Source organism: Panthera uncia, assembly GCF_023721935.1.
Source record: "Panthera uncia isolate 11264 chromosome B2 unlocalized genomic scaffold, Puncia_PCG_1.0 HiC_scaffold_24, whole genome shotgun sequence".
NCBI classification, from domain to species: domain Eukaryota; kingdom Metazoa; phylum Chordata; class Mammalia; order Carnivora; family Felidae; genus Panthera; species Panthera uncia.
In genome coordinates, this window is record NW_026057580.1 from 85329970 (window position 1) to 85342497 (window position 12528).

The 12528-nt window shown below is 36.2% G+C and overlaps 1 protein-coding gene across 1 annotated transcript in view; it reads left to right on the forward strand.

The window, feature by feature from the left end:
- LAMA2 (laminin subunit alpha 2) overlaps window positions 1-12528 on the forward strand; it is a 613971-nt gene that overhangs the window by 506234 nt on the left and 95209 nt on the right. The window contains exon 41 of the mRNA XM_049652971.1: window positions 11261-11363. Within this exon, the coding sequence (XP_049508928.1) occupies window positions 11261-11363 (103 nt within the window). The remainder of the gene's footprint in view (window positions 1-11260; window positions 11364-12528) is intronic.

The window sequence follows — 12528 nt, forward strand, 5'->3', positions numbered from 1 at the left end:
ATATATAAATATAATAAATATATATAAATATATTTTTTTTTTTATATATATTTAGAGATCTAGACAAATACAATAAAAAGTTAATAGTAGTCAAATATGGTTGATGGGAGTACAGGTATCTATATTAATTTCTGTTCTTATCAATATACTTAAATTATAAGTGTTTTAACTGAAATGAAAGTAAGAGGAAATTGAAAATCAGTTCTGAGGAATATCTGCCCTGAAAAATACAAGGAAAGTGGTTCTTAAGGCTCCTGGAAATGAAGCAGCCGTCCCCATCCTTCACACCAATAAGAGGCCCTAAATTTCTTTCTTTTAAAATTCATGATGCATGCATATTTTATTTGCTTTTAAATTGAAAAGAGAAGCAGGTAATTTCAAGCAACAGTCCCCTGACCTAACTTTTCTCACCTTTAAACTCACACCCCCAGGTACAATCATTGCTAAGTCTTCCAACCATTTCTTCTCCTTAAATATCTCTTGATAATATTATGATCATGCTATCAGGTGACTCATCACTTTAGGTTATGATCTGTTTACTTACTGCCATGATAAATGGCCTGAAGTTCACTTAGATTGTATCACATCACATCTCCTTCCCACATATCTCCCAATGTGCGTACCTTACTGTGTCTAGATCCTTTAGTGTTTTCTTTTTAAACTCAGAAATTTATTTCTTGTTCCATCAATGATGGACCCCCCACTCTGTAAAATACAGATCTTTGTGCCCTCATCCTTTCTCTAGTTCTGTTTCTCCCTGTCCTCCATCTAACTTCTACCGTTTTAACTTCCATATCGTCCTGCTAATAACATTTATATTTTGTCTATAACCATAACTTTGATTAATTACAAGCATTTCCTTAAAAGACCCCCTCAGATTGGCGGGCGCTTGGGTAGCTCAGTCATTTAAGCATCTGACTCTTGATTTCGGCTCCAGTAATCTCATGTTTCCTGGATCGAACCCTGCTGTCAGTGCAGAGCCTGCTTGGGATCCTCTCCCACTCTCTCTCTCTCCCTCCCTTGCTCAAGCTCCCTATCTCTCAAAATAAACAAACAAACAACCTTTAAAAAAAAACAAAGGGGTGCCTAGGTGGCTCAGTCAGTAAAGTGTCTGACTTTGGCTCAGATCATAATCTCACAGTTGTGGTTTCGAGCCCCGCTTTGGGCTCTGTGCTGATAACTTGGAGCCTGGAGCCTGCTTCAGATTCTGTATCTTCTTCTCTCTCTGCCCCTCCCTTGTTTGCACTCTGTCTCTCTCCCTCTAAAAACTACATAAACATTAAAAAAGACCTTCTTGGATTGTTTTCAGTGGGGGAACCCTGGGGGCACTTGATGTCTGGTTGCTGTTTGCTCTGTGCAACCGTGAAGGGGTGAGGGGCACTCCACTCTGCAAAAGGACTTGCAGGGAATTATCTATTCCTATTCTCATGACTGATTCTCATCCTTTACCCTCACCTGTTGTTTCTGAGGCCTGGCCTTCTTCAGATTCTGTGGGCCCCCAACCTGGCTTATACCCTCCTGAGCAAGGTGAGGGTACAGTAACTGCAGTGGATTGAGGGGGAGGAAGTACCTGAAGACCCCTGCTGATGTGGTTAGGGAAGCACATTGGCCCTGCTAAAGTGAAGATTCCTCTGCTGAAGTAACACACTTTCTCTTACCTCCTTTTCTTCATATCATCTTAATTCCTACCATCTTCCCTGCACAGTTACTCCCATTTTATTTAGTCTCTTGGTACTGTTTCCTGAAAACAGTGTTTTTTTTTTGCTCAAGATTCAGATTTTAAATTAGGTAATCCAGAGGAGTCTTTTGCTTTCTTCCTATATTTTACTTCCTCATGGGAAAGGTATGTTCAAGGGTCCCCACTAACCCATGGAGTGGTTGGATGAGTCAGAAAAAGGTGTATCACTGGGTGAGATGCACCGGGCACACGGTGTGGTGAGCAGTAAGGTGGCCAGTTTCAGTGCCCCTTTGAGCAAACCTTTGGGTCATATACAGACTGCACAGCCCCAAGATCCCTGGGCTTTAGAAAATGCTGAGTCTCTCTGCTTGCTCCCTGCTGTGCACAGTGAGGGGGGGGGGGCATGCCCTTTCACTGTTTGGTGACTGTGGTGTTTTGTTTTCTTCCTACTTTTTCCAGAAAACGACATCCCCAGAATTAAAATGTAAGCTGATAATAGACCCCTAGTGGACAGAAACATGGATCACCACAATGGACCCCCTGAATATTTCACTCTTTCTCACACAGTGTGCCATGATTTTCATATAGGCAATACCTGATGTACAAGAGCTGATCACTAAATGTAGATAGCCCCCTCCCATCTCCAAACACTAATGCCAGAAATCTAGAATGGCCAGGGTGCTTCAGATTTTCACAGTTGACAAGATAGTTATATTGCTACAAGATATAGGAAAGTTGAAGAGGAAGGCAATTTGAAAGGAAAAATAAAATTACTTTCTTTCCCTATTTAGTTTGAGATAGTGTCTGAATATCTGTTTCAATGTAGATGTCATGTGGGATTTTCTTTTTAATGTGTCAGAATTAGGTTCTAGTGGTATACTGGAATTTCTAAATTTCGTTGGAGAAAGTAGATAGCAAGACAGAATTTGGGGATTAGAAGATCTGCTTTCAAATTAAGTGCGTTGTGTAGTCTATTCTGATTCATCCCTTGACTTGACTCATATGGTAAATATAGTCCCTAGAGCCCAAATCTTTTTAACTGATTTCATATTTGATCTCCAACTGCGTGAGATCATTTCTTACTCTTCATTGGCCTAGTTATAATACTTACAAGAGGTGCTCATGAATTATTTATTAAGTGTGTGGTATTAAGCATGTCCACATTTAAATTTTTTACTTCACATTTTTAAAAACTGTAACCATATATTTAATGTACTTAATGTGTAAATAGCATTATGAAAAACAGCACAAAGGGTAATCAGATAATCAGAATTCTAACCAGTCCTCAAACCAGCAATAATTATATGTCTTCATTTGTCCTACTAATAAAAATAATACTTTTCAACTTTTTCCTGGTTTATTCTTTTCCTTTATTATGTTTTCTTTTCTTTCCTATTATTATTCTTTCCTTTAATATTAATATTCCTAATAATTTCTTCTTACTTATTAGTTTTTGAGTCCTTATAATAGCAAGATTCTTTTGACATGTTGCTATTGGTCTATGAACCATAAAGTTAAACACTGTGAATCTTGCAATAGTATGATTAAACATTAAGGCATTTCTAATGAGTGTTTGTTTAGAAGTATGGTCATATCTTCTCCAGTCTGTCCTATTTAGTATTTGCTTTGTATAATTGGATGAACCAAAATACATAAAGAATACTTGCAAGGTCATTTTTGAGTTTTTATTTCCTACATAAAGGACCATGCAAATATTAGCAGAGTACATACTGAATTCAAAAGGCTCAATAAAATACGGTGTTAGTCAAGTTGTACATTTTAACTCACATAAAACTTGTATTTTATTCTGTCAACCACTGCTTTAGAAGTCAAACAGTAGTTTTGACTTCTTATTAATATCTATAATCATTGGAATTTAAATTTTATAGCAGTGTAATATTAATGAGAACATGGTATAAATCCATAATTGATATGACAATTAAATCTGCCAATAAAACTGGTGAGGATCTTTTTCCTCCATCAGCAATTCAGCAACTTATCTAAGAAGTAAGTGATTCACACAATAGCAAACATGAAAAAGTCAGTGAGTATCTAAGCCACCTAGAAAAAGTTGAATCTGTACGTCAAAATAGTGTTCATTAAGCCACGCTGATTTTAGTGATTTTCTCTGTATGTGATATGTTCATTTGAGTCAATAATTTGAAAAAACTCTAGCGGAAACAAAGAAGCAAAGTGTGATTTTATGATCTAGCATTAAACATGTTTTAAAATTCAGGGCATAAATGCTAAAAACCAAAGGGTTTACGTCATCAGTCCGAAACATAGCAACTCTTTGGGGTGATGGTATAATGCAACATAGGTGAGAACTAATTTCATTCAAGGCAGCTGTACTCTCAGAACTATTGAGGATTTCAAAATATAAGTGTAATAGTCAAGAGGTGAAATTACCATGCTGCGTTTGACTTTACATTAATTGGAAAAAAAAATCTTATGCCCTCTGAGAATGTTCTCCAACCCCATAGACACTGCTCCATTGCCTTGACTCAAAATCAAGATTCCCCGTAGTTTCTGCTGATCCTGCTTTCAACAGCTCGTGCAGTTCCTGCCTCACTGCAGCAAGCCAGTGCCACCCATAGGTGCTGGAGCAGTGGCCGTTATGCTGTAATTGGTGAAAACCTATTCTCACTTAGCTCTGTGCTTTAAATCCTCTCTTGATTGCCCTTCTTGGTGTTCTCATCAAGCTGAAACTTGACGGTCGCAAATTCTAAATGTGCACTGTGGAGGATTCCTGTTTCATCCAGGTCTCCTCTGTATGCTCACTTGCTTTCAGTCTTCCACAGAGATTCATCTAATCCCTCATCCCATTTCAGGGCAAAGTGTGCAAGGCCAGGATCGACCGCCTTTCAACAGATTTCTGATTGAGGCCATCTCTCTGGGTTGTTCATGCTCACTTTTTATTTACTATTTTGTTTTAATATCCTGTAGTATTTTTTTAATATAGGTTATATTAAAATACTTTTAAAATCAGCACACAGTGATTTCCTTACTTTAAAATTGTCTATGATATTTTTAATTATTACAAAAGCAGGTCATATCTGTTATAGAAAAGTAGAAAATACAGACAAGCAAGAGGGAGAAAATATAAAACTTTTATAATGTTGTTTATCTGTCTATACCTTTTCCTATGCAAGTAGCTTTTCTGGGAATGGGTGATTTTACATAACTGTTTTGTAGCTTAATGTATAATTATATTTAATTAACATCACATGCACATTTTTTCAACATTCTCAAAAATTGTATCTTTCACAATGTATATAGGTTTAGATTCCACCATTCCTTCTGAGAATGATTTTACCATAGTAAAAAATTTCTCCCCAATTTTTAACAGCAGTCTAAGATACCTGAATATAAGTTTCTCCTGATATGTACTTCGTATAAATACATTACAGCTAATCATCAGCATTTACATGTATCCCTGCACATTCTGAACAGTTTTCTTTATTAAAAAGATTTTAAACTTAAAATCATCTAGGTTATGTAATATCTTTGCCCATTATCCCCTTTGGAAATATGCAAGACTTAGCTTCTAAAATAAATTATTGTGTAGAAAGCAATGGAATAATTCACAAACCATGCTGATGAATTTTAAATCACTACTTTCTCTAACAAATAAAAACAAAAGAAATATCCTACATCTGTCTTTAGAGCCAACTCTTTCAATGAATTCAGAGAGAGAGAGAGAGAGAGAAAGAGAAAGAAATAAAATTATTTGAGAACCATTTAGAAAAATAATAAAAGTATAACATAGAAGGTAATATAAACAATAGCTTTCAAATTTGCCTTTGAAACAAGCTTAACTTCAGGTCCCATACTCACATCTTCTTCTCCTAATAGAGCCTCTTCTGACAACAAAACATTGTGATATTTCCATGCTCCATTATGGTAAGAATCACTTTCTTTATAAGGGATTTTTTGTTTGTTCTCCACTACAGTTCCAGTAAGCAAGGCAGTCTCTCCATATTTGAATAAACAGAGCTTACTCAGGTGTTTGAGACAGCTAAAAACTTTCTTTTGGTAAATCAATCAGTTCCTTCATCTATTAATCAGTGACATGATACTTCATCAAGAGTCACTATGAATATTTAACAGATAATAGGAAGAAGAAAACTAACATGTATCAAAAGCCAATTAAGTGCAAAATCCTTTGTAAAATCTTTGTAGACATTATTGTTTCTTTTTTCCCCTGTATCTTTCCTTTTCTAATAATGTCTTAAATTAGCTCGTGTTTTCTATAAATACTTATTAATAAAAGCATACAGCAACCTACACATATTTTATTGTGTATATTATAATAAACATTTATATATATATATATGCACACACAGAGAAAGAACTTATTTATAAAAATACATTTTCTAAAAAGCAAGAAACACATATCGTGCAACTCTAAGAACCTCATTTATACTTCACATATGCCGTAGACACAGCTCAGAAACTCAGATGCAATGCTTATGAATATGTATGAAGTGTAATTAGCTTGGAAAATGCTGCTTCATCACCTGTCCTGATATTGTTGATGTGCTTCGGTGACTTACTAAGCAATGTTGGAAAAGGAACTCTTCAAATTCCAATGAGTTGAAACAATTCCGTTCATCCATAACATGTTAGTATTTTTCATTCTGTTATCATATGGAAGGCTTGTCTCTTAAACCTGGGTGGTTGATATACTGTTTATAACTGACAGTTGTATGCCATCATTCCTCTACTTTAATATTTTGGAGTGCTTCTTGAAACACCGAAACCTATCTTATTCCTCCACATCCCTTGAACCCAAACTCTCATTCATTTCCACTGCCCTTGCCTGAGGTTACAATTCCCTTTTCTCTAGCCTATACTATCGTAATAGCCAACCGGTGTCTCTTTTTTCTCCCATAAACCTTCCCAGTTCACCTTCTGGGACTAAGGCTCTGACCATACCCTCTACTCAGAAACTTTCAATGACTCCACGTTGCTTATTGCTCAGTGTTTTTAGCCTAATATTCAAGCTTTCCAGAAATGGACCCTAACCTAACAGCTTTACTTCTTCATACTGCCCTTCATAAACTCTCCAGGCCTTTGCAAATGAAATACTTTTCCAGCTCTCCACACATCAAAATGTCCTGCCTCCTTGCCTTTCTTTTCCTTACCTGAGCAAGGAGTGGTTGACAGAAAACCCAGGAAGAAATCATTGGCTTCCTGAAAAGCAGGAAAGACAAGATGCTTTGGAGCAAAAGGGAGGTCATACTCATTAATGCAAGAAGATAAGAAATTAGTGGCAGGGAAGTCTATCAACAAATGGACTTCAGTCAGGTTGCAGTCGTGTTGCTGGCTAAAGGTACCAGGGTTCAGTGGAAGATAAATACGTTGATAATCAGACTGATCAGAAAAAAAATCAGTATCTGATATAAGGAATAAAGAGGTAAAGTCATTAAAACTTCTTCAGACAGTAATATACAACTTTATGCCAGAAATTCAACAGTTTGAATGAAATGGACAGATTCTGTGAAAATTACAAATCACCAAAATTCACTTACAAATAAATAACTTGAAAGTCCATTAAAGAATTGAATTTGTACTTAAAAACCTTACACACACACACACACACACACACACACACACACAATTCAGCTCCAAATGACTTCACTAGTGAATTCCATGAAGCATTTAAGGAAGAAGTAATAAATTCTTCAGAGAATTGAAGAGAATAAACCATGTCCCACCTCATTCCATGAGGCCAGTATCACTCTAGTACAAACGAGACAAAGACATTACCAAATATATATACATATATATATATATATGTATATATATATATATATCCCTTATAAATATAGATGTAAAAAGTCTTGACGAAATTATTACAATTCAAATCTAAGCATGTGTTAAGATACAAACTAAGGAACTATATATTTGCAAATTATATTATCTGATAAAGGATTTGTATTCAAACTATGCATTGATATCTTTCAAAACTCAGTAACAACAAATAACCCAATAAAAAAATGGGCAAAAGATTTAAACAGATGGAATAAGTATATTAAAAGGTGTTCAACATTATTAGTCACAAGGAAAATGCAAATTAAAACCAAAATGATATACACATCCATAGCATGTCTAAAACTTAAAATGACTGACTACATCAAGTATTATTAGCAAGGATGTAGATAAATTTAACTCTGCTGGTGGGAATTTAAAGTAGCACGAATAATTTGGAAAACAGGGTAGTAGTTTCTCAAAAACTGAAACATACCACCATATCATCTAACTACTCCACTTCTAGGTATTCATTCCAGGAGAAATGAAGGCATATGTTCATGTAAAGACTTGTACACAAATGCTCCTAGAAACTCAATTTAGAATGGCCACTGTTGAGAGATAGCCCAAATGTCCAACAAGAGGTGAATGAATAGATTAGGGCATATCCATTTAATTTTTAAAAGGATCACATATTGATACACAGCATGGACAAATGTTGAAATAATTATGCTGAGTGAAAGAAGCCAAACAAAAAAGAACAAGCTAGATGAGTCCACTTATGTAATATTTTATTAAATGCAAATGAACAGTGATGGAAAGGAGAAGCAGTGTTTGTGTAGAGTTGAGAGGAAGTCAAGGAGGGGTGCAAGGGAGAAATCTAGAGGAAATGGATGGTTTCTCTACCTTGATTGTCCTGATGGTTTCGTGGGTGTATATATGTCAAAACTTATCAAACTGTAAATTTTAAATATGTGAAGTTTATCCCTTAATAAAACTGTTGAAATCTGTAAAAGGGTAGAAAAAAATGAAGACTGGTCACCACTATCCATAGTCCCTCACAGCTCAAACTTTAGCCTCTTTCCATGTTGTCTGATTCTTCCCCTCTTTTCTCTTACCTCATTTCATTAATTTTCTTATGTGCAGCAAATCAACTTTCTCTCCTTCCTTTACCCCCATGCCTCACTTTGCATATCCAAGATTAGCTTTAAAATTTTGGTTGTTAAATGCTTGCCAGATTATATTCTTGTAGAAAGACATTCACATCTCAAGGCTGCAGGGAAAGCTGTTTCCTTCTTTCCTTCCTTCCTTTCTATCTTGGTCTATTTTTGTCTAGTGCTATGAGTGACCCATATGATCTGGATGACTCAGAATCATCATTATCAACATTAGTTATTTTACTACAATTACACGGGCAGCTACTGAAACCTACTTCATCCCTATCCAAATTGATTTGGACTTCGGAGCCTTACATTTTTTTCTCTACTTGATAACTTCTCCTTCCTATTGTCAGACAGATTGTCAGCTGTCACTTCTGCTGTTTTCATGTGCCTATTTAGAATCTTCATCCTTCTTTTTTTGTAATTTCCTTTCTCTGATCTGTTTTGATCCAGAAAACCTGTAACCAAGGGAGTAAGAATGGAATGTAAGTTTGGAACAAATATAGGACCTTAGTAAAGAACTAAGACTTATTATTTTTTTTTTGAGTAAAGTACACTGGATTTGTGCCACTTATATTGATGCGCTTACCTTTTTTATTTTTTTTAATAAATGAAACTATATGATGTTACTGTATCTAATTCCCAAGAGAAATTATAGGCCTAAGAATTTCTGTGTTCTCAGTTGAAGAGACTGTCCATTTTCCATAGAATAATTTTCTGGGGTTATCAGAAATCTCTTTATTCAAGTGCTAGATATATATGCGCCATTTCCCTTTTTATTTATATAGATGTATCCAGTATGTCCTTTTGTAGATACCTGTTCTGTGAACAGATTATTTTTTTTATCTTTATTTTTATCAATGTTTCAAGTTTGGGTTTTTTAATTTTTTATATATATATTTTTTATTTTAGAGAGAGAGAGAGTGCTAGCAGGGGAGAAAGGTAGAGGGAGAGAAAGAGAGAATCTTAAGCAAGCTCCACACTGAGCCCCGATACGGAGCTTGATCCCACAACCCTGAAATCATGACCTGAGACAAAATTAAGAGTCAAATAACCAACTGAGCTACCCAGGTGCCCCTCAAGTTTTTATTTAAATTTTAGTTAACATAATAGTGTAATATTATTTTCAGGAGTAGAATTTAGTGATTCATCACAGTGAAGTGCTCTCCTTAATACCCATTGTCCATTTAGCCCATCCCCTGCTAACCTCCCTCCATCAACCCTCAATTTGTTCTCCGTAGCTAAGAGTTTCTTATGGTTTGCCGCCCTCTCTTCTTTTTTCCTTTCCCTATGTTCATCTGTTCTGTTTCTTAAATTCCACATATGAATGAAATCACAATGGCATTTCTCTTTCTCTGACTGATTCATTTAGATTAAATTAAAGTTTGTTAGGAGAATACCTGAAAGTAAATTTTACCACGACGGTATCAAGTTCTGTGATCTTTCCTAGTTTAATGCTCAAATAATGTGACTGATTTAAAAACAAACAAACAAAAACACGTTACTGAGGCACTTGCAGGTATCTTTTAAGAGTGTTAGGTCTGGGATAACCTGAATTAGCCTTTTAACTTCAACAGTAAGTATATTTAGCATTCTCTAGCTCTTCTGCTTCCTGAAATACTTTTCCAATTTAAACTTTACACATAAGATCCTATTTGATTTATCTCTTGGTATAAATGTATTATGTGATGATATATGTGTATTATGTGATGATTGCTAAGGAACAAACACTATTAAGACAGATAACTAGACATTAGGTTAAACGATCCTTTTCCCATATCATGCTGCTATCTTTTTGTCATCTCTTTTAAGTCAAGCCTCCACAAATACATCTTTGCTGGGAGATGATTTTAGCTCAGAGATTGTTATTTAGAAGACTTCGTTTTGCTGTAGAACTTGGAGATGTGTTTTTATTTTATTTTTTTTTTAATCTTTTTCAACGTTTTTTATTTATTTTTGGGACAGAGAGAGACAGAGCATGAACGGGGGAGGGGCAGAGAGAGAGGGAGACACAGAATCAGAAACAGGCTCCAGTCTCCGAGCCATCAGCCCAGAGCCTGAAGCGGGGCTCGAACTCACGGACCGCGAGATCGTGACCCGGCTGAAGTCGGACGCTTAACCGACTGCGCCACCCAGGCGCCCCTGGAGATGTGTTTTTAAAGGGAGTGGTGTTCTTCCTCATTTGAAGGAGATAAGAACTCCCCCCCCCCCCCTTACCACACAACTCAAGTAAAATGTGATTAGGGATTAAGTCAATAGATGTGTTCAGTTATTCATCTGCTCAACTATTGTATAGCATTTAATTCTGACCAATTGTATCCTTGCAACACTGCCAACCATCATGCTTTGAGCCACCTCTGCATCTCTTGACTTCCATAGTATCATGCTTTCCTGGTTTCTCTTTTCGCTCTGGTATCCCAGGTACCTTGCCAGCTCCACTTCCTGAACCTGCCCCTCACATGTTAGGATTCCTGAGGGTTCTGTTCTAGCTCTTCTTCTCCTCTCCCAATAGATAGCCTCCCGACTTTAATCACCAATATGTGCTAATTTATAATTCTGTAGCCCAGAAGGCCTCCCTGGAAGTAAATCTGTATACTGCTGCCGGCCAGATATGTCTACTCCATAATTCTATGGTTGTTGATATGTGACACTCTTTCTCTGTCCACAGGCAACAGGTCCTCAGGGTTCATTAAAGGAAGGAGCCAAAGGTTCTCTTCAGAAAAGCTTTGGGGTTCTTAATGAAGCCAAGAAGTTAGCAAATGATGTCAAAGGTTAGTATGACCTCTCTTTATTATTATTTTCAGATTAATTGTAGTTTGTTTTTTTAATGTTTATTTTGAGAGAGTGCGCACACACACATGTGTAAGTGGGGGCAGGGGACACAGAGAGAGAGAGGGAGAGAATCCCAAACAGGCTCTATGCTGTCAGCACAGAGCACAATGCCAGGTTCTACCTCAAAAACCATGAGATCATGACCTGAAGCAAAATCCAGAGTCAGCCGCTTAACCCACTGAGCCAACCCAAGAGCCAACCCAATAAATAATTATATTTCTAATTGGTAGGATATTTTGTCACACTATTGGAAAAGTGAAATTATCTCACCATGATTTTTATGATTATTTTTATTACCTGGATTTAATGCAGCTTTTCAGTATTTTGACATCATATCTCATTTTGCACTGGGCAATATTTCATAATTTTTAACCTAATTTACATAACATCATATTGCCTATATCTAAAGTATAGTAACTTTTTTTAAATTAATTTATCATTTTTTAGAGAGAGAGAGAAAGGAAAGAAAGAGTGTGTGAGCAAGAGAGGGGCAGAGGGAGAGGGAGGGAGGGAGAGAGAAAGAGAGAGAGAAAATTCCAAGCAGGCTCCACACTCAGCACAGAGCCCCACATGGGACTCGATCTCATGACTATGAGATCATGACCTGAACTGAGATCAAGAGTCAGACGCTTAACTGACTGAGCTACCCAGACGCCCCAGAGTAGTGAGTTTTAAATTAAAGCATAACAAGCGTTTAAGAGTACTAAATCCCACTTGTTTTGGCTTCAGAAATAATAGTCACAAAGGAATGAATTAGACATCATACGAATGTCCTTATGAAACTTTCAATTTGATAGTGGTCACATTTCCCGAAAAGTTTTCATGCTTTTTAAGTACATTTTTCTTGTGTTTTATTCCTAATTCAGTCATCAAAGTACATAAAATATCTACGTCAGTACATTATGGGCTTTGCATTAAAAATGTATTACTCAATATAGCTGCTCTCTAGGTAAGCTATTATATTTATTATTTCATTCAAATATCTCCTGTTTTGTTTTTTTTTTTTTTATTTCAGTTGCCTCCCGTTTCTCTCTGCCATCTCATTCCTTACCATTTTCTGGCTTGCATGCATGGCCCCAACCTTACTGAAATACTCACAGTCTT